This window comes from Danio aesculapii, chromosome 13 (assembly GCF_903798145.1).
Source record: "Danio aesculapii chromosome 13, fDanAes4.1, whole genome shotgun sequence".
Taxonomy (NCBI): Eukaryota; Metazoa; Chordata; class Actinopteri; order Cypriniformes; family Danionidae; genus Danio; species Danio aesculapii.
Genome location: NC_079447.1, coordinates 289,637 through 314,636, shown reverse-complemented (window position 1 = coordinate 314,636; position 25,000 = coordinate 289,637). Strand labels below are relative to the sequence as shown.

Here is a 25,000-nt window from a genome sequence, read left to right as displayed (position 1 = left end):
ACACATGCACACACACACTCAAATGCATGAACACACACATACGATAATCTGCCAGTGAGGGAGGATAAATAGTCTAGCTTCCTCTTTGATTATTGCGTCTCCTATTGGCAGATTATTCTGCTTGTTTTACGGTAGATCTCACTTCATTTTGACTCATTATATGTTTTATTTAGGAAATGCTCCTTGATTTCAGAATGTTTAGATATTTACACTAGACACAAGACAAAGCCTCTCTGTAAGAGAAGCAGTGTGAGTATTAAATGGTTTGTGGCAGGATCTTCTGGAAAGCTTCCTCTTCTTGGCTGCGTGTCCATGTTGACTGCTCTGTTGGCCGGCTCCTCCTCTGCTGTTTCCTGGAAGGGTCATCAGTGGGATGGACATGAAGCGCAGTGATCCTCCTTCGGGATCTGCTTCAGCCGTGTTAGTTTTATGTGATGTATTGGAGCTGTCAGGTACGCCGGCCGCCGGTGTGATGTCTAGAGTTAGTATCCGTCTGTAAATCTGGTCTGCACATGTCTGTCTGCATCATGCTGGACACAGACTGAGAGGAAACATTCTGTTACAAGCTCCATAAAACATGTCCTGCGGATGAGGAACAGCAGTGTGCGTGAAAACGCTTTGAGCAGAGGCTGATGCCGCAACAAAAAGAGGATTTTACAGAGAAAACAGGAAGGAAGCAGCACTGATGACCCTAGCAACCACAGTGAACACCCCAACAACACCATAGCAACACACAGGACACCTTAAAAACACATACACACAGAACACTCTAACAACGAAATAATTCAATAAATATCGCCCTAGCAACCACATAGATCACCCTAGCAACAGACAGAAAAACCCTAAAACATCCTTAAGACCATACCAAAAAAACACTAAAAACACTCCAGCAACAAAACATAACCCTAACATTCACACAAACACTGTAGCAACACCATAGCAACCACAATGAGCGCCCTAGCAACCAGACAGAAACATACTGACAACACTCTAACAACAAGACATAACACCCACACAACAACTTAAACACTGGAGCAACACCCTAGCAACAACACAGAACACCCTAGCAACAACATGAATAGTTAAACAACCCTAACTATCACACAGACACAGTAGCAACACTATAGCAACCACAAAAATCCCCCTGCCTATCAGACAGAAAAAAACTGATAACACTCTAGCAACAAGACACATCATACAAGGAATCACACAAACATTGTAGCAACACCCTAGCAACCACACAGAACACCCTAGCAACAATATGAACAGTGTCAGAACACCTTAGCAACCACACAGAGTAATGACATAGAAACACCACAACAACCCTCTAGCAACAACACATAAACCTAACACACAATAGCAAAGCAACCACACAGAACACCCTAGCAACAAAAAAATACACCACAACAACATCCTAGCAACCAAACAGAAAAACCTGAGATAACTCTAGCAAGAAGACATAACACCCAAAAAACCACTCAAACACTAGAACAACACCCTAACAACCACACAGAACACCCTAGCAACAACACGAATAGTTAAAAAAACTTAACTATCACACATGCACTGTAGCAACACCATAGAAACACAGAGTATCATGGTTCCACATGAAAAACCTGAGAACACTCCAGCAATGCCACATAACATGCTAGCAAACATGAACATGCTGTAACAGCATCCTAGCAACTACACAGAGCACCCTGCCAACAACAAAAACACAGGCAACATAGCAACAGCTCAGCACTGCGCCATAACAACCCGGAATCCACATAAACACAGTCTCAAAATTAGCAACCACACAGAGCACCCTGGAAACCACAAATAAACACCATGACAACACCCTAGCAACCACACAGAAAAACCTAAGAACACTCAAGCAACAACACAGAACATCCTAGTGACAACACAAAGAACCATGGATACCACAACAACACCCTAGCAACAACATGATAAACCTTAGATCACTCTAGTAATTCCGCATAACATGCTATCAACCATGAACATGCTGTAACAACATCTAGCAACAACACAGTGTATACTGATAACAACTAACTAACACCACAACAACCTTCTAGCAACAACACATAAACCTAACAATCACACAGACACTATAGCAACACAACAGTGACCACAAAGACCACCCCAGATATCACACAGAAAAACCTGACAACTCTTTAGCAACTAGATATAGCACCCAAGCAACCACAGAGACACCATGACAACACCCTAGCAACCACACAGAACACCCTAGCAACAACATAAATACTTAAAACGCCCTATCAACCACATTAACACTGTCACAACACCCTAGCAATCACACAGAGTAGCCTGGTAGCAACAAAGGAACACAACAACATCCTAGCAACCAAACAAAAAAATTAGAAAACTCTAGCAACAACACATGACATCCTAAAAATCACACACAAATACTCTAGTAACAAAATAAATAGGTAAAAAAACATAACTATCACACAGACACTGTAGCAACACCATAGCAACCACAAAGATTACCCTAGCTACCAGATAGAAAAAACCTGACAACACTCTAGCAACAAGACATAACACCCAAACAACCACTCAAACACTCAAACACTGGAGCATTACCCTAGCAACCACTCAGAACACCATAGCAGGAACAAATACTTAAAAACGCCCTATCAACCACATAAACACTGTCATAACATCCTAGCAACCACACAGAGTACACTGGTAACGACAAAGAAATACCACAACAACCCTCTAGCAACAACACGTAAACCTAACAATCACACAGACAACTTAGCAACACAACAGTAACCACAAAGAGTACCCAAGATATCACACAGAACAAACCTGACAACTCACAACACCAGACAAACCACATAAACACTGTAGCAACACCCTAGCAACCACACAGAACACTTTAGCAACAACAAATACTTAGAAACACCCTATCAACCACATTAACAGTGTCACAACACCCTAGCAACTGCACAGATTACCTAGGTAGCAACAAAGAAACACTAAAACAACATCCTAGCAACCAAACAGAAACACCTAAGAAAACCCTGTCAACAGCACATTACATCCTAACAGTCACATGTATACTGTAGTACACCCTAGCAACCACAAAGAGAACACTAACTAGCTACCAAAGGGAAAACCCTGACAACACATTTGAAACAGTCAAACTACAATTTAGCAACAAACCACACAATCACTATAGCAACAACCAAGCAACTACAAAAAACACCTTAGCAACCACATGATAATCCTAAGAACACTCCAGCAATGCCGCATAACATGCTAGTAACCATGAACATGCCGTGACAACATCCTAGCAACTACACAGCACCCTGCCAACAACAAAAACGCAGGAAACATAGCAACTGCACAGCACTGCACCATAACAACCCGGCATCCACATAAACACAGTCACAAAATCCTAGCAATCACACACAGCACCCTGGAAACCACAAAGAAACGCCATGACACCACCCTAGCAACCAGACGGAAAAACCTAAGAACACCTCAGCAACAACATAAAGAGCAATGGATACCACAAACAACAGCACCCTAGCAACCAGACAGAGCACCCTGGAAACCACAAAGAAACACCATGACAACACCCTAACAAACCTAAGAACACTTCAGCAACAAAAATCCTAGTGACAACACAAAAAACCATGGATACCACAAAGGACACCACCCTAGCAACCACACCGAGCAACACATTACGAAAGGGACCACCTAGCAACTGCACCAACATTACAATGGCAACCACCCACAATAGCACTGTGGTCCAAACCCCTTTTCCTTCATGTCATTGTGAGTGAAAGCACAGACTACAGATATACAGAGAGGGGTCACGTACATTACTATGAGTGACTCATCTATTTATTTCAATGTATCCCAGTGTTTATCCCTAATTCCTTTTTTCATAGGCTGGACAGTGCTCTCACTTCATTCATATGGAATGGTAAACCTGCTAGAACGCATACAAGTCTTTTACAGCACCATAAATCTCTGGGTGGAATATCTTTACCTAGTTTTCAGTGTTATTACTGGGCTACAGATATTCATCTTATACTTCACTGGCTTTACGGAGATCCTGGGGCTGATGCTTTATCAGAGTCTACCTCATGCTTGCCCTCTTCCCTAGCAGCTTTAGTTTATGCTCCTCTTTCCATCCCTTATGACAAATTTACTAAACATTTGCTGGTAAGATCCACACTTAAAATTTGGAAACAAATTAGACTTCCTTTAGGTTGGCAAACCATTTCTCCAAAATCTCCCATTCATTCTTATCCGGTCCATCAATAATTGATAAATCATTTGTGTCCTGGTATGCTAGAGGTGTTATGGAAATAAATGACTTATACCATGAGGGAATTTGCTCTTCATATCAGCAGGTATATGAAAAGATTAATATTCCAAATAACAGCCTTTTCCGTTATCTCCAAATTCGTAATTTTGTGTGTAAAATGTTCCCTCAGTTTCCGGCATCGCCTCATAGCTCCTCATTTGATAATTCACTGGAGGCCCACAGTTAGGAAAGGGATTATATCAGCAGTCTACTATAAAATTATGGCCCCAACTGATACATCACATTCCCAAATAAAATCTGTGTGGGAAGATGATCTGGGATTTACAATTTCAGATGAGGATTGGGAATCAGTCATGTAATGTCATTTTCATCCACTTATCCAGGTCGCAAAGGAGAGTACTCCAGACTTCCCTCTCCCCAGACACTACCTCCAGCTCCTCCGGGGGGATCCCGAGGCTTTCCCAGGCCAGCCGAGAGACATAGTCCCTCCAGCGTGTCCTGGGTCTTCCCCGAGGCCTCCTCCCGGTGGGACATGCCTGGAACACCTCCCTAGGTAGCCGTCCAGGAGGCATCCGAAACAGATGCCCGAGCCACCTCAGCTGACCTCTCTGGATGTGGAGGAGCAGCGGCTCTACTCCGAGCTCCTCCCGGGTGTCAGAGCTCCTCACCCTGTCTATAAGAGTGCGCCCTGCCACCCTGTGGAGGAAACTCATTTGTATCTGAGATCTATTCAGTCATGACCATAGGTGAGAGTAGGAGCGTAGACTGACCGGTAAATCGAGAGCTTTGTCTTTCAGCTCAGCTCCTTCACCATAACGGACCGATACATCAACTGCATTACTGCTGCCGCTGCATCAATCCGCCTGTCAATCTCACGCTCCATCCTTCCCTCACTTGTGAACAAAACCCCAATATACTTGAAGCCCAGGTGGAGGATTGAGAATCAGTCTTATACAGAACTCACAAGTCCTCTGTCTGTGCAAGACATGGACTTCTGCAATGCAAAATTGTGCATCGTGTACACTGGACAAACCTAAAGCTTTCAAAGCACGTTCAGCATATAGATCCGGCTTGTAATCGCTGTAACTCCACCCCAGCCACATGTTTTGGTCTTGTATGAAGCTTAACTGCTTTTGGGACATTATTTTTGAAACTATATCTGTTTTGGGGTATATCTATCTCCTGTTGCCCACTGATTGCAATTGTTGGTCATATAATCGTCCAAAAATACAATCTGATTGCATAGCTTTTATTGTACTCCAAGCCAAATGATTAATATTGCTTAGGTGGAAGGATCAGACACCTCCAACCCAAACACAGTGGATCCGTGATGTCCTCTTCTTCCTAAAGTTGGAAAAAATTAGGCTGTCTAGAGGTTCGTCTAACCAGTTTAAGAAAATTTGAGACCCATATAGGAAATATCTCCAAGAACATGATTTATTGTGAAATATAGATCAAGTCCTTGTTGAAGCAAATTGATTCTTTTCTTTCCTAATGCAAATTAGAGTGTATTGTGTGATTGTACAATTGTAGATTTTGTTAAGCCACATTATTATTACCTTCTTATTTGTTGGTATGTTTTGTTTATTAGTTTTTTCTCATTGACTACGTTTACATGGACACCGATAATTAGATTTTAATGCGATTAAGACAATACTCTGATTAAGAGTCCACCATGTAAACAGTGATGTTTGATTATTTTAATCAGATTAAGGTCATAATCGAACTGAAGAGAAATGGAATTAAGACCTGTGGAGTATGCGGATTTTAGTCACATTATTGAAGTGCAGTACAGACATGTAAACACCTTAATCAAACTATAACCGTCATGTAGGACTTTTCACCGCGTTTTGCGACAGGATAGTACACACACACACACACACACACACACACACACACACACACACACACACACACACACACACACGTGGCTGTTTGACACTCTTTGCACCTACCCAGTCAGTGCAGCAATGCGGAGGATTTTTTTCTTCCATTCAGCATGCGATATGAACTTCCATTAAAACTACACTCTTCCAGCAGTTCATACTCGCATCCAATATCAGTTTGTCACGGGGGCATGCCATAATGAAAGTGAAAGTGCCAAACTGCAGTTAAAGTCGACAAATTAATAATGAAACACCTGAAATTACATGAAACTCTGGAGGAAATGCGGAGAGAGCAGTGGCGCGATGACGTTAATCTAATCATGTGTTATAACATGTAAAACAGGATCATGAAAGGAACACTCAAAAGCAGCTCATGTTAACACCTTAGTCTTATAATTGTCTTAATTAGATTAAAGCAAATAATTCAATTACTGATGTCCATGTAAACGTAGTCATTGTATGCGCTAAAGTTGAGACTATATACTTTTTGAAATATAATTAAAGTTTTGTTTTGTCTTTTTTTACTGTAATTTTCTATAAAAGTCATAAATGAAATAATAAAAATGAATAAATACTGTGAATGAGTATAAGTTCAATGCTCTGTATAGACGCCACATTGAAGGAAGTCCCGCCTTCAAAATAGCCAATCGTCAGTCTTTATAGGTTGTATGGATTAGTTTGTTACAGCAATACCTGTTCTGTGTGTCTGCATTAATGCTGACAGGAGGAAAAACATCACACAACCTTTCCTACATAGTCATCCTCCAATCATAGCTCAGATTTTTGTTTATAAGGCATGCTCTGGTTACCATGGAAACAGCTGATTTTTGTCATGCTAATGTTTGCAGATGCGCAGTAGTTGGAGTGAGCAGAACACGACACATTTTAAATGTTTAGCGCTTAAGAATAACAGTAATGGCACAGGTCAGTCTGGATTCCTTTTCATTTTCCTTCGGCTTCGATGTCCCTTATTCATCAGGGGTAGCCACAGCAGAATGAACCACCAACTATTCCAGCATATGTTTTACACAGCGGATGCTCTTCCAGCCACAACCCAGTACTGGGAAACACCCATACACACACACACTCATACCCTACAGCCAATTTAGTTAATCAATTCCCCTGTAGCGCATGTGTTCAGACTGTGGGCAGGGCCGGCGCGTCCATAGAGGCGACCTAGGGCAACAGAGTAGTCAGGGCAGTGTAAGCAACACCCCCACCCCATCTTGATTTAAGAATTGTTCCATATTTGGACTAGAAACAAGACAAAAACGCAGTTTCCTGGAAAACAAATCAACTGAATCAGGAAGCATTTTTGTACAGTGTGTGTGTGTGGTGACCATGAGCATGATCAATGCTGAACGTGGGGTCAGAGGTGTGGGAAGAGGATTTGTCCTGGAGGTCAGACTCTGCTGGACAGTGTAATTCCTCCAGGATTGCGTTCTACTGTCTGATCAGACCACGTGAAGAGGGTTTACTGCAGGAATAGAGCAGTAGGTGGAGCTCTGATTATGGCTAATCCCTCTTTAAATAACCCTGAGCGTTAATGTCCTGCAGGAGAACAGGACAGGACACACACACACTCTCTCTTTCTCTCTGTGCACCGGGATGAACTTCGCCGCTCAGTTTTTCGCTAACTTTATGAATGAAAACCCGCAGGAGCCGCGCAGAGGATTCAGTGACTGCGAGGAGTATGATCCGTTCTGGCAGAGGTGGGAGATATTACTGTAATAAGCCAAAACTATTGGTTGAAAAGTGTATTCGTTAGCTGTTTTAGTTTCTGTGCTGTTGTTTAAACTAAAAAATTAACTCCAAATGTGTTCACAAAATAAAACCTATAATGCACAGCTGTAATAGTCTTGTGTATGCCCCCTGTAGAGAGCTGGTGTGTGCTGCTGTAAGTGATGATCCTCCAGCAGTGAATACCTGTAGAGAGCCTGTAGAGATTGATCCTCCATCCACACCTCCACCCGTCTGTAAAGCCCATAAATCTCCAATACAGCCTCCAACCATCCCACGGATCCCCAAAAACACCCATAAATATCCAATACGGCTTCAATCCATCCTGCTGATGCCTGAAAACTCCCATAAATCTTCAATACAGCCTCCATCAGACCTGCAGATCCCTGAAAACACCCATAAAGCTCCAATACAGCCTCCATCCATCCCTCAGATCCCTGAAAACACCTGTAAATTTCCAATACAGCATCCATCCATCCCGCAGATCCCTGAAAACAGCAGTAAATCTCCAATACAACCTCCATCCGTCTGTAAAGCCATAAATCTCCAATACAGCCTGCATCCATCCCTCAGATCCCTGAAAAGACCACCTTCATCACACTCCTGCAGACACTGGTGCTCATCCTCCTCAGACTCTTCCTCTCCTTCATCCTCCTCTTTATACCACGGTAAACTGCCGGAGACATTCATTTACATACAGTAAAATACAATGTAATTGAGACCAAGAAACAAACTTTTCTCAGAAAAATCTGAGATGTTTTAAAAGCTGGAAAAGATCATTCACCTCTGAGGAACAGGGAAATGAAAGGTTCTGGATATGAACCTTTATTAAAAGCCTGGTGAATGTATTTTACACTTTTTACTTTTCTAAAAAATAAAAATAAAGCATCTAAAATACGTAATGCCTACAATAATAACTCACTTTGGAATTAGTTTTGGTCCGCTAAATGACTAAATGTAAACGTATACGATTAAAAAACCTGATCATTCCATCTATTTTAACAGTCAGATAACAGAAGGTGTGGAGTAGATTGTGTGCAACAGGTTTAAAAGTAAAGTCTGATCATGATAAACTCCCGTTTCCTTCCTGATGCAGTAGTGTTACGGGGTTAACCTGAGCTGTGTGCACATGTTTCTATCAGACAGAGGCTTTATTAGACGCCGTGAAGTGTGAATGAGGCGAGAGGTCAAACCTGCAGAAAACACTGCAGATATTAATAGACTTCAGTGCCGGACACACCAGCTGGACACTCAAAGCCTGCATTAAAGGCTCGACACAGAATCTTTAAATGTGCCACTTTTAATGTGCCAATTTTTACACATGCTACCGAATCTGTAAAGGTAATAAAGAATCTTTAAAGGTAGTTTTAAAATCATTCAATATGCTATAGACACTTTAAAGGTCCTATAGATTCAATAAAGGCACTATAGAATCAATTAAAGTGCTATAGAATCAATAATCTATAGAATCAATAAAGGCGCTATAGAATCAATAATCTATAGAATCAATAAACATGCTATAGAATCAATAAATGTGCTATAGAATCAATAAACATGCTAGAGAATCAATTGAAGTGCTATAGAATCAATAACTTTTAGAATCAATAAACGTGCTATAGAATCAATGTATAAAACCAATAAAGGCGCTATTGAATCAGTTATCTATAGAATTATTAAACGTGCTGTAGAATCAATAATCTATAGAATCAATAAAGGTCCTATAGAATCAAAGGCAGAATAGAATCATTAAACATGCTATAGAATCAATGTATAAAACCAATAAAGGCGCTATTAAATCAATTATCTATAGAATCAGTAAAGGAGCTATAGAACCGATAAAGGTGCTATAGAATCAATACAGGCACCATAGAATCAATAATCTATAGAATCAGTAAAGGCACTATAGAATCAATAAATGTGCTATAGAATCAATAAAGATGCTACAGAATCAATTAAAATGCTATAGAATCAATAAAGGCATTATATAATCAATAAAGGTGCTATAGAATCAATAAATGTGCTATAGAATCAATAAAGATGCTACAGAATCAATTAAAATGCTATAGAATCAATAAAGGCATTATATAATCAATAAAGGTGCTATAATATCAATAATCTATAGAATCAATAAAGGTGCTATAGAATCAATAAAGGCATTATGGAATCAATAGAGGTGCTATAGAATCAATAATCTATAGAATCAATAAACATGCTATAGAATCAATAAAGGCGCCATAGAATCAATAATCTATAGAATCAATAAACATGCTATAGAATCAATAGTCTATAGAATCAATAAACATGCTATAGAATCAATAAACAAGCTAAAGAATCAATAATCTATAGAATCAATAAAGGTGCTATAGAATCAATAATCTATAGAATCAATAAACATGCTATAGAATCAATAATCTATAGAATCAATAAAGGTGCTACAGAATCAATAAAGGTGCTATAGAATCAATAATCTATAGAATCAATAAAGGTGCTATAGAATCTTTAAAGATGGTATAGAATCGATAAAGGTGAATCTAGATTTACAGGTTCATTCTGCATCTAAAAGATACACATAAAGACTCCACTATAGCTATCTTTTACTATGTAATCAAATAAAGGTTAGCACAAAAGTAATCCAAATGTAATCCAAAAGTAGTGAGATTTTGTCATGAAAGTTGTAATCTGTAACTGTAATCTACTCACCCTGCTTGAGTAATGCTCTAATACTGTGTGTGATGTTGATCATGCAGTGCTGAGCAGCGGCGTGGCTCCGCAAAGCCCGACTGCTCATTCCACAGCGGCCCCTGCACTCGAGACCCGCTGGTGCTGATGGGGAATGGCCGCACGGGCCGCCGCTCCACACTCATCTGTCCAGAGAGACTCAAAGACTTCGGAGCTGAAGAATACCTGAACGGAGATGTGAAGACCTTCCAGACCAGCGTCTCTGAGCCGGCGGAGCTGCAGCTGATGTCCACTCCGAAACCAGCCGCGAAGAAGAGCAGCGACAGCAAGAAGAGCAGCACACCACCAGCTCCAGAACACCTGCGCTTTCAGGACATCAGCGCTGCGGCCTTCAGACTACAGCAGTCCAGCATTCAGAAAACACCCTGCACGGTGACACATACACACATGCACAGACACACACATACATGCATACTCACACAAGCATGCATTCATGCACAAAAAATACTCACACACACATACAACTAAACATCTATCAAGAGATTATTTTCTGTCAGTCCTGAATTCATGGCCTCCTAAAATATGAAGCCTTTTTCTAAGATTTCCAACAACAGATTTCCTGTGTTTTCTGTTCTCAGTACTCCAGACTGTCCAAACAGTACGGCATGGAGATTTACCTGAAGAAAGAGCTGCTCCACTACACCGGCTCAGTAAAGGAGAGAGGAGTGCTGTACATGCTGTCCTCCCTCAAGCAGGTGAAGATCCTCAACAACACCCAAACATTGCACTCAGGACAATACCTAAACACTGCATTCACCCCATTCATACACACAAAAACTGCATTCACACCATTTAAAACAACACTCAAAAAATGCCATCACATTACCCAGAACAACATCCAAACACTGTATTCAGAACAACACACAAACACTGCGATCACACCTTCCAGAACAACACCCAAACACTACGATCACACCATTCAGAACAACACCCAAACACTGCGATCACACCATTCAGAACAACACCCAAACACTACGATCACACCATTCAGAACAACACCTAAACACTGCGATCACACCATTCAGAACAACACCCAAACACTGCGATCACACCATTCAGAACAACACCCAAACACTACGATCACACCATTCAGAACAACACCTAAACACTGCGATCACACCATTCAGAACAACACCCAAACACTGCGATCACACCATTCAGAACAACACCCAAAGACTGCGATCACACCATTCAGAACAACACCCAAACACTACGATCACACCATTCAGAACAACACCCAAACACTACGATCACACCATTCAGAACAACACCTAAACACTGCGATCACACCATTCAGAACAACACCCAAACACTGCGATCACACCATTCAGAACAACACCCAAAGACTGCGATCACACCATTCAGAACAACACCCAAACACTACGATCACACCATTCAGAACAACACCCAAACACTGTGATCACACCATTCAGAACAACACCCAAACACTGCGATCACACCATTCAGAACAACACCCAAACACTGTGATCACACCATTCAGAACAACACCTAAACACTGCGATCACACCATTCAGAACAACACCCAAACACTGTGATCACACCATTCAGAACAACACCCAAACACTGCGATCACACCATTCAGAACAACACCCAAACACTGTGATCACACCATTCAGAACAACACCCAAACACTGTGATCACACCATTCAGAACAACACCCAAACACTGTGATCACACCATTCAGAACAACACCCAAACACTGTGATCACACCATTCAGAACAACACCCAAACACTGTGATCACACCATTCAGAACAACACCTAAACACTGTGATCACACCATTCAGAACAACACCCAAACACTGCGATCACACCATTCAGAACAACATCCAAACACTACGATCACACCATTCAGAACAACACCTAAACACTGCGATCACACCATTCAGAACAACACCCAAACACTACGATCACACCATTCAGAACAACACCTAAACACTGCGATCACACCATTCAGAACAACACCCAAACACTGCGATCACACCATTCAGAACAACACCTAAACACTGCGATCACACCATTCAGAACAACACCCAAACACTACGATCACACCATTCAGAACAACACCTAAACACTGTGATCACACCATTCAGAACAACACCCAAACACTGTGATCACACCATTCAGAACAACACCCAAACACTGTGATCACACCATTCAGAACAACACCCAAAGACTGCGATCACACCATTCAGAACAACACCCAAACACTACGATCACACCATTCAGAACAACACCTAAACACTGCGATCACACCATTCAGAACAACACCTAAACACTGCGATCACACCATTCAGAACAACACCCAAACACTGTATTCACACTACCCAGAACAACACCCAAACACTGCGATCACACCATCCAGAACAACACCCAAACACTGCGATCACACCATTCAGAACAACACCCAAACACTGCGATCACACCATTCAGAACAACACCCAAACACTGTGATCACACCATTCAGAACAACACCCAAACACTGCGATCACACCATTCAGAACAACACCCAAACACTACGATCACACCATTCAGAACAACACCTAAACACTACGATCACACCATTCAGAACAACAACCAAACACTGTGATCACACCATTCAGAACAACACCTAAACACTGTGATCACACCATTCAGAACAACACCCAAAAAATGCATTCACACCATTTAAAACAACACCTAAACACTGCGATCACACCATTCAGAACAACACCCAAAGACTGCGATCACACCATTCAGAACAACACCTAAACACTGTGATCACACCATTCAGAACAACACCCAAACACTGCGATCACACCATTCAGAACAACATCCAAACACTACGATCACACCATTCAGAACAACACCTAAACACTGCGATCACACCATTCAGAACAACACCCAACACTACGATCACACCATTCAGAACAACACCCAAACACTGCGATCACACCATTCAGAACAACACCCAAACACTGCGATCACACCATTCAGAACAACACCTAAACACTGCGATCACACCATTCAGAACAACACCCAAACACTACGATCACACCATTCAGAACAACACCTAAACACTGTGATCACACCATTCAGAACAACACCCAAACACTGTGATCACACCATTCAGAACAACACCCAAACACTGTGATCACACCATTCAGAACAACACCCAAAGACTGCGATCACACCATTCAGAACAACACCCAAACACTACGATCACACCATTCAGAACAACACCTAAACACTGCGATCACACCATTCAGAACAACACCTAAACACTGCGATCACACCATTCAGAACAACACCCAAACACTGTATTCACACTACCAGAACAACACCCAAACACTGCGATCACACCATCCAGAACAACACCCAAACACTGCGATCACACCATTCAGAACAACACCTAAACACTGCGATCACACCATTCAGAACAACACCCAAACACTGTGATCACACCATTCAGAACAACACCCAAACACTGCGATCACACCATTCAGAACAACACCCAAACACTACGATCACACCATTCAGAACAACACCTAAACACTACGATCACACCATTCAGAACAACAACCAAACACTGTGATCACACCATTCAGAACAACACCCAAAGACTGCGATCACACCATTCAGAACAACACCCAAAAAATGCATTCACACCATTTAAAACAACACCTAAACACTGCGATCACACCATTCAGAACAACACCCAAACACTGTGATCACACCATTCAGAACAACACCCAAACACTGCGATCACACCATTCAGAACAACACCTAAACACTGTGATCACACCATTCAGAACAACACCCAAAGACTGCGATCACACCATTCAGAACAACACCCAAAAACTACGATCACACCATTCAGAACAACACCCAAACACTGCGATCACACCATTCAGAACAACACCTAAACACTGCGATCACACATTCAGAACAACACCCAAACACTGCGATCACACCATTCAGAACAACACCCAAACACTACGATCACACCATTCAGAACAACACCTAAACACTGCGATCACACCATTCAGAACAACACCTAAACACTGCGATCACACCATTCAGAACAACACCCAAACACTGCGATCACACCATTCAGAACAACACCCAAACACTACGATCACACCATTCAGAACAACACCTAAACACTGCGATCACACCATTCAGAACAACACCTAAACACTGTGATCACACCATTCAGAACAACACCTAAACACTGCGATCACACCATTCAGAACAACACCCAAACACTACGATCACACCATTCAGAACAACACCTAAACACTGCGATCACACCATTCAGAACAACACCTAAACACTGCGATCACACCATTCAGAACAACACCCAAACACTACGATCACACCATTCAGAACAACATCCAAACACTACGATCACACCATTCAGAACAACACCTAAACACTGCGATCACACCATTCAGAACAACACCCAAACACTGTATTTACACTACCCAGAACAACACCCAAACACTGCATTCAGAAAAACACCTAAACATTGCGTTCAGAACAACACCAAAACACTGTGTTCACACCAATTAGAACACCCAAACACTGCATTTAGAACAACACCTAAACACTGTGTTCATATCATTCACAACAGCACCCAAACACTATGTGTGTGTGTGTGTGTGTGTGTGTGTGTGTGTGTGTGTGTGTGTGTGTCTGCAGGATCAGCAGAGGAAGGGTGTGATTGTGGCCACAGACTGTAACTTCTCGATGTCGGTGGCGTATCATGCGGTGGAGATGCGTATCCCGGTGTTCGTCATTATGCCAGCGTGCAGCTCTCCTCCTCGTCTGCGCATGTACAGAGATTATGGAGCCATGGTTATTTCCTACGGCAGCACAGCCCGAGATTCAATCAACCACGCCCGACACCTGGCCAAGGAGAACGGATACCTGTGTCTGGAGGAGTGAGTTTCACACCTATCACCCTGCAGCCAAAGAGCGGTCCCTCACTGAAGCTGAGCAGGGCTGAGTCTGGTCAGTGTCTGGATGGGAGAACACATGGGAACACTAGGCTGCTGTTGGAAATGGTGTTAGGGAGGTCAGCAGGGGGCACTCAACCTGCGGTCTGTGAGTCCTAATGCCCCAGTACAGTGAAGGGGACTCTATACTGTCCTTATATACCTTTTACTGTAGAATGGAACGATTCAAATGCACTCTTAATAGATGACTCTAGTGTTTTTTCAAGTGGGTTGAGTTAATGAGGCCGGACCTCATGAAGTGTGTAAGTCTAGTATCAGTCGGAGGGTGGATGGAGGAGTAGATGTGTCTGTCTACTCATGCATGATCACAGCACATGAGCAGACAGAGAGGCATCGTTTGGCAGGGTTTGGTGTGTGTTAGAAAGGTATAACCATCTCTCTCTCTCTCCATCTGCCTGCAGAGACGACAGTGCTGTGTATCTGGCAGGTCTGGGAACAGTGGGCATGGAGATCTATGAGCAGGTGCCCAAACTGGATGCTGTGGTGGTGCCAGCGGGTGGACATTGTGGCCTACTGGCAGGAACTGCAGCCGCCATCAAACACCTGAACCCTCGCATCTCTGTCATAGTGAGTCAAACACACACATGATTGAATAAGCCACAGACAACAACACTGCAAAAATGCTTTGCTTAGAGTTTTTGTCTCGTTTCTAGTCAAAACATCTGAAAAATCTTAAATCAAGAAGCTTTTTCCAGACAAGCAGAAGATATAGTCTTGTTTTCAGAAATAAAGAGTACAAAATTAAGTGCGTTTTTAGGGGCAGCTATTATGCAGAAATGAATTATATAAGTGGTTTAAACCCAGTTGTGTGTGTCAGCACTGTTTCAGTATCTCCAGCATCTAATGGTCAAGATGATTTATTGTATTTTTTTTTAATCAGACTTGATGAAAACAGTCTCCAGAAACACTTTGATTGACATTCTCTCTTGAAAGCCCCACCCACTCGTGCCCATCTCTCCCTCATTAGCATAGGACATTTGTGTTGTTTTTGAATCTGCCACTATGCTGACACATTGGCATTAGTAGCTCCGCCCTCTTCTGAAAAGAGCACATCTCATTTGCATTTAAAGTGACAGTCATCAAAACACCACGATTATTAAAGCCTGAAAGGGTCAGATTCAGAGAGCTGGAGAACATTATCTGTGTCCGTTTCTCAGCTCAAACTCACACACACACACACACTCTAGACACAGCAGAGAGGCATTTACAGCTTGTATAAAGGTGCAGAATAGGTCAGCTTTAAAATAAGTAAAATAATCTTATTTCAGAGCAAAAACTAAATTATTTTACTTCCCCATTGGCAGATTATTTTGCTTACTTTAAGGAAAAACCCACTTAATTTTGACTCATTATTTCTGAAAACAAGACAAAAAAGCTCATTGTTTTAGGCATTTTTAGATATATGGACTATAGACAAGACTAAAACTCTCAGTAAGAACCGCATTTTTTGCAGTGAAACTTGTGCATCATAATCCTGTCATCCACATCACATGAGCAGGAGTCAGTATTAAAGGGTGCAGGATTATGAACCCCTGGTGTTTAATCCATAGTGTTTTTCCAACAGGGTGTGGAGCCGGAGGAGTTCCCTCTTCTCCTGCAGTCGCTCAAAACAGATTCTCCCATTAAAGACCTCTACTGCAACCCCAACAAGAAACTCTACAGAGGTAAAGTCACACATATAAATACATATCTGTCCTGTCACTGTTCATCTAAAACTCCACATCTAGAATCCTCTTAGTCTATGCTGACATTATCTTCAGCAGCTCAAACACTCTAATGGCTAATGGACAGACGGCTGCTTCTCACTCAGGGCTGCTGTTTATGCTAATGAGATGGAGAGATGGGCACTAGTGGGCGGGGCTTTCCCCCTCTGATAACACGTACAAAGGGAGAATGTCAATCAAAGTGTTTCCTTTATCAAGTCTGATTAGAACAAACACAAGTCATTCATCTTTAGCATCAGAGACTGGAGATATTCACACACTGCTGACACACACACCTGGGTTTAAACCCTGCATAAAATCATTTCTGCATAACAGGTGCCCTTTAAAGCCAATGAAAAGCATGTATTCTTTGCCACTAAAATGACTGAACCCACACGCAGGAGCCTCAGACAAGTGGTCAGATAAGAAAATGTTCAAGGTACATCCTTGATGAACTCCAGGTCTTGTGTGTGTCTCTGATGGTTTTTCTCTGCACAGATCTGGTGGATCACTCTCTGGGCACACACACCTTTCAGCTGGCCAAGAAACTGGTGGACAAAGTCATTTCTGTCAGGTATGGTGAAGTTCTTCCCTTCATAAGCGTGATCACATACTGCTGAATCACCATTATTACACATCTGATTGATTTATTTACATTTTAATTAATAAAGGGACAAAGCTGAAAAGAAAATTAATGAATGAATGAATGTATGATGACAGCACCTAATATTAGACTAGATATTCTTCAAGACACTAGTATTCAGCTTAAGTCACTTAAAGGCTTCACCTAGGGTAATAGGGTAAAGTTAGGGAATTAGGCAAGTCATTGTATAAACAGTGGTTTATTCTGGAGATCATTATTCATCATTCAATTATCACTCATTATCACACACAGGGCAATGAACTGCAATATTCCAGCACGTTTTACACTGCGGATGCCGTTCCACTGCAACCCAGTACTGGGAAACACCCACACACACACACTCTTTCACACACACTCATACACTACGGTCAGTTTAGTTGATCAGTTCCCCTATAGCACATGTGTTTGGACTGTGGGGGAAACCGGAGCACCTGGAGGAAACCCACACCAACACGGGGAGAACATGCAAACTGACCCAGCCGGGACTCAAACCAGAGCCCTTCTTGCTGTGAGTAGGCATGGGCCGGTATAAGATTCTGACAGTATAATAACCTTGGATAAAAATATCCCGGTTTCAAGGTACCCCAGTATTGTGATTACTGCTCTAAAATATATTATTTTTAAGTGTCTGGGTTAAACACAACAATTCTTTTCCCCTTTGAACACAGAATATTTTCTTTTGAGAAACATTTGAAATATTTTGGAGCAGTAAACATGTCAGGCTGAATAATCATTGAATCATTGACTTCTGCTGTCTTCATTTGTTTCAAAAACAGATTTCTTTACCATTTAATCGGCATCTTTGGAGATCTTTTCTTCTGGAGATGCTGTTGTCCTAAAAAAAAAAAAAAAAAACGTAACTAAAAAAATCTTACACATACCTTAGGAAAGGTATAACAGAAACTTTGGTGGTTTTAAAACCTTTTCCAAACCATGGTATACCATGAAAATGGTTGTGCTACCCACTGCGCCATATATTTAGTATTATAATAAACACTGTGCAAATGTTACACCTGAGAAATAATTGAAATTTGTTTTAAATCACGGTAGGGCTAATAACCTTGCCTTCCAGCCTGATCTCACGAGAAAACGTAAGTATTTTACGTTTTGACAGTTTAGTGGCTAATTCGTACGAATTCGTACGAGTTCAGTCGTACGAAATGGTACGATTTTAAAAAGGAGGCGTGGCACCTAACCCCACCCCTAAACCCAACCGTCATTGGAGAATGAGCAAATCGTACTAAATTGTACGAATTAGATCGTACGAATTCGTACGAATTAGCCACTAAAAAAAAAGTTACGAATTGCCGTGAGATTGTGTTGTGCCTTCAACTGTATTATAATGTTCTATAACATTTGACAGGTATGCATTAGTCAGACTCTTATTAAAGAGACTAATGCATGTTATCAGTTCATGAATATCTCAACACTCAAACTCGAGACTTTAGCATTGTAAAAATCAACCTTTAGTGTTTGAACTACTGCCTCTCTCTCTCTCTCTGCACAGAGCTGAGTAGTAGCAGATTATCTGTAATCTGGATTGAGTAATCAGATTACAACAATCAAGTACTTGTAATTAGACTAAAGTACTTTTTAAAATACTTGTAATCAGACTACAGTTACTCTTTAACGGATTACATGATTACATTTTAGTTACACAATGGCAGGAGGCTGATCACAAGTCATTGATTCTGCTTGATTTTCTTTTCATAACTTTTGATTTTTTCATAATTAATGAGCTGCATGTGTACATTCATGATTCTTCCGTTTTACTGTCATCTGCATTTCTAGAGTTTTATAGATCAAATATTTGATGCCACAGTAATAATTCTGTGAATTTGATGTTTTTCAATATTAGCGTTTGTAATGTTGCTGCTTTCTAAATGCACCTAATGTCCAGTAAATGTTTGTGGTTTAATGAGGTTGAGGTATTATATAGTATACTATAAAGTATTAACTGTCCTTCATGTCCTCTTGTGATGATCAACAATGTAGGTATTTATTATTTCTCTCTGTCAAAATAGTACGAGATTATCCTGCTTCAGTATGTGAGGCATCAAATAAGACTTAGTGCAAAAGTAAACTAAATGTAATGCAAATTTAGTCACATTACTTTATCATAAATAAATGATAAATGGTTTATCTGAGAGATTATATATCTAATTACACTTTTTACCATGTAATCTTATAAAGGTTAGCACAGAAGTAGTCTAAATGTAATCCAAAAGTAGTCCGATTATTTAAGTGTAAATGTGTAATCTGAGAGATTATATTTCTGATTACAATTTTTTACCATCTACAGTAATCAAATAAGGGTTAACACAAAATTAATCTAAATGTAATCCAAAAGTACTCAGATTACTTTAGCGCATGTGTGTAATCTGAGAGATTATATTACTGATTACAATTTTTATCATCTACAGTAATCAAAGAGATTGTAGCACAAATGTAATCTGAATGTAATCCAAAAGTAGTCAGATTACATTATCATAAATGTTTAATCTGAGAGATTACACTTTTTACCATCTACAGTAATCAAAAAAGGGTTAGCACAAAAGTAACCTAAATGTAATCCCGAAGTAGTTAGATTACTTTAAATGTGTAATCTAAGAGATCATATTACCAATTAAAAATTTTTACCATGTAATCAAATAAGGGTTAGGGCAAAAGTAATCTAAATGTAATCCAAAAGTAGTCAGATTACTTTAGCGTAATTGTGTAATCTGAGAGATTATATTACTGATTAAAATTTTTGTCATGTAATCAAACAGGTTCTAGCACAAAAGTAATCTGAATGTAATTCGAAAGTAGTCAGATTACTTTACGATAAATGTGTAATCTGAAAGATTATTTTACTCATTACACTTTTTTTAAATCATGTAATCCAATATTGGTCAACACAAAAGTAATCTGAATGTAATCCAAAAGTAGTCAGATTACTTTAGCGTATGTGTGTAATCTGAGAGATTATATTACTTATTACAATTTTTACCATGTTATCAAACAGGTTCTAGCACAAAAGTAATCTGAATGTAATTCAAAAGTAGTCAGATTACTGTGTGATAAATGTGTAATCTGAGAGATTATGTTACTCATTACACTTTTTTAAAGCATGTAATCAAATATTGGTCAACACAAAAGTAATCTAAATGTAATCCAAAAGTAGTCAGATTACCATAAATGAGTAATCAGAGAGATTATATTACTGATTTCACATTTTGCATGCAATTTGTAAAGTTTACCTAACTGACCTGAGTCTCATATTCACACGCTGTTCTCTATCTGCTGATAATTGATTCTCCTTTTTTTTGCTCAGAGAGGCGGACACTCTGGTGGCCATGCTGCGCTTCCAGGAGTTTGAGCGCTGCACGGTGGACACTGAAGGAGCCATGGGTCTCGCCGCCATCCTGGCTGGACAACTGCCAGAGCTCAAGGGCAAAAGGTGCTCAAAACTCTTTATTAACATCTCACAGGTCACTCAAACATGCTCTCTGATAAGCCAATTAACCCAGGAGTTCATCAGCAGTGTAGTAAACACACCACAGTAAACACCGCACTCTACACTGAAAAGGTTAACTTAGTGGTGGACAGACTACTGAAAAATCAACACTATAGTAAATGAGCCATTACCTGCCAAAATAAAATAGTGCAAGTAAAAGTCACTGAAAAAAACTGTTTAAGGTAAGTGGTTGCACACAATTTATATGGGCTGAATTAAAACAAACTAATAATTAAATTTAGTAATGTTCAGTGTCATTTGTTCATTTAAATTCAGCCTATATCAATTGTTTGACACCATTTACCTTAAAAACATAGATTGAAAAATACAATGACTGTTTTTCTTCAGTGTATTTCAAGCAATACTCAAAATGTGAGTGAAAGTGGCTCTCTTCAAGGTATTCGAGTAGTGAGAATTACACAGTAAAAATGACTCCACGTTATACCCTGCAGAATAAACATGTAGCTGATGCTTGATGCATTTACTTGTGAAGCGATGTAACATCAGACACAAAATCTAGCTGTGCTGATATGCTAACGCTCAGGTTATGAACTTTGACCCCTGACTGACAAGCAGCTGGTGTCACAAACTCCTGCAGTGCTGAGAGATTACATGCAGTGTGTGTGGAAAACGAAACATTCTGTAGTGCATTCAGTGACTGTTAAATAGACATACACTCACCGGCCACTTTATTAGGTACAACTGCTCGTCAACACTAATGTCTAAATAGCCAATCACATGGCAGCAGCTCACTGCATTTAGGCATGTAGACATGGTCACAACGACAGTTCAAAGCGAGCATCAGAATGGGGAAGAAAGGGGATTTAAGAGACTCTGAACGTGGCATGGTTGTTGCTGCCAGACGGGCTGCTCTGAGTATTTCAGAAACTGCTGATCTACTGGGATTTTCACGCACAACCATCTCTAGGGTTTACAGAGAATGGTCCGACAAAGAGGAAATATCCAGTGAGCGGCAGTTCTGTGGGGGCAAATGCCTTGTTGATGCCAGAGGTCAGAGGAGAATGGCCAGACTGGTTCCAGCTGATAGAAAGGCAACAGATAGTGTGTTCCCTCAGCATAGTCCCTTTATTTATCAGGGGTTGCCACAGCAGAATGAACCGCCAACTATTCCAGCATATGTTTTACACAGCGGATACCCTTTCAGCTCCAACACAATACTGGGAAACACCCATTCACACTCATTCACACTCATACACTACGCCCAGTTTAGTTGATCAGTTCCCCTATAGCGCATGTGTTTGGACTGAGGGGGAAACCGGAGCACCTGGAGGAAACCCACACCAACACAGGGAGAACATGCAAACTCCACACAGAAACACTAACTAACCCAGCCGTGACTCGAACCAGTGACCTTCTTGCTGTGAGGCCACAGTGCGACCCCACTGAGCATCCGTGACACTAATTAAGGGAATTATTATTTTTTTATCTAAATAAAATGACTTTTCGCCAAAATGTCCTCAGAGAAGCTTCTTTTACTCACACATTGATTAGTGTTTAACACTGATATTTGTCCTCTACATGCAATATATTTTCGTCCAGTGATGGTAATTTCACTAGAGTATGATTCACGCTGAAAGCACAGATCACAGCTTCATGAACACAGCTCGGCACATCCATGTGATGCTAATGAAGCACTCCACTAGAATAAATGAATTACTATTAATAAATTAAGCGCTTACATGCACAATACGCTCTCATTTATTCACATAATTAAATGCATTCATTAAAATGCAATGAGCAGCTAAAAATAGGCGTTTTTTACAGCACTTACTGATGTTAATGACAATTATTTAATGCACTTCCACTCCAGCGTGTGACCTCATAGAAACAAATGATGAGATTAATGTAGTGCATTTATTGTAACTATTAGACGAATGAAGTTTATTCATTTGAACAAAATACACACTCATTTTCACTTCATCTAAAGTCTCTAGATTAATCATTAATCTATTAACCAACCCACAGTGCAGTAATGCATGAACAGTGAGCAATACATTTCCTACAGTAGTAGTTTTTCTTTAATAATGTTAATTATTTCATATGCACATATTTGCTTTTGGTCGTTCACAGTGCACTAAATAATATTAAATTAGATAATTGTATTAGTAATCACTGAATAATAATTATTATCATCACTTATTATTGCTGCTTTTGAATGATGATTATTGTGAAAAGCGATCTACAAATAAACTTGAATATTAGAAGTGATTAATAACTTAATATTGTCAGAGATTATTGAGTTCATATTAACTAATGTCTTCAGTCATATTATGGTTTATTGCCATTATATGACAGCAGAAGTTGTGTGTTCAGCTCTGGTTGCTTTAATTTAAACTCCAGCGCTGCTGAATGCTTGATTCTGATTGGCTGATGAGCATTTTAATGTGTGTTGTTATTTTCAGATAAATGCAGAGCTAAAGTAGTTCCGACAGGTTTTGAAATAACTCTAATCATTCAGCGGAGTGATATGGAGCTGTAATGCGCTCTAAACCTGCCGGAACTACTTTAGCATTTATCTGACAATGTAGTGTCAGATAACAAGGTGTTGTGTTTGGTGTGTGTGTGTGTGTGTGCGTGTGTGTGTGTGTGTGTGTGTGTGTGTGTGTGTGTGTATAGGGTGGCGGTGGTGGTCAGCAGTGCTAATATGGAGCTAGACCTGGTTCTGCAGTGTTTGGAGAGAGCTCTGGTTCTGGATGATCGAGTCTGTCGCTTCACTGTTCAGCTGGGAGACTGGCCCGGTGATATGGCCAAACTGCTGGACCTGCTGGCCAGAGAAGACGTCAGGTGAGAACACACACACACACACACACACACACACACTTCACAGCCACTTCTGTTTAAAGCTCCCGTGAATGTGCATTGTTTATTCAGTGTTTAACATAATCTGAACTAATAAATAAATAGAGAGCAGGGTATAGAGTAGCTCCTCGATGAAGATGCAGACAGAACATGAACACACACGTGTCATGTGCACAGGTGAAATCTAAAAGCCCCACAGACATCCTTACAGAGCATTGCAGATGTTTTCATCATCATCACCTCTGGAATCAGCAGCAGTGTGTGTGAGGATGTTCAGTGCGTCTCAGAGAGTTTATCTTCATCAGTGTTCTCCTGAATCTTACGTCTGTCTAATTTATACTGCAGTGCAGCTTCTAGATCTTTTCTGCCATCGTTATTGGACTTCCAATTCATTCCCACTGTAAACATAAATTACAGTAATTCATAGTAAATACTATAATGTTTTTAAAGGACTTGAATTCATCTCTTGTGCTGATTTTATACTTGTTATGGTAACACAAAAACTACAGTGATTAATCTGTTGTGGTAATTCTACAGTTGCTATGGTAACACAACAACTACAGTGATTAATCTGTTGTGGTGATTCTACAGTTGCTATGGTAACACAACAACTACAGTGATTGATCTGTTGTGGTGATTATACA

At 40.5% G+C, this 25,000-nt stretch overlaps 1 protein-coding gene across 1 annotated transcript in view; it reads left to right on the top strand.

Annotated features, from left to right (window-relative positions):
- Nucleotides 1–8,472: 8,472 nt before the first annotated feature.
- The window catches only part of LOC130239613 (L-threonine ammonia-lyase), a 19,148-nt gene continuing 2,620 nt past the window's right edge, over nt 8,473–25,000 (top strand). Inside the window, exons 1-9 of the mRNA XM_056470883.1 lie at nt 8,473–8,600; nt 10,680–11,043; nt 11,250–11,366; nt 15,375–15,616; nt 16,093–16,258; nt 17,256–17,355; nt 17,893–17,968; nt 21,354–21,479; nt 24,174–24,341. Of these exons, the coding sequence (XP_056326858.1) occupies nt 10,759–11,043; nt 11,250–11,366; nt 15,375–15,616; nt 16,093–16,258; nt 17,256–17,355; nt 17,893–17,968; nt 21,354–21,479; nt 24,174–24,341 (1,280 nt within the window). The 5' untranslated portion in view covers nt 8,473–8,600; nt 10,680–10,758. The remainder of the gene's footprint in view (nt 8,601–10,679; nt 11,044–11,249; nt 11,367–15,374; nt 15,617–16,092; nt 16,259–17,255; nt 17,356–17,892; nt 17,969–21,353; nt 21,480–24,173; nt 24,342–25,000) is intronic.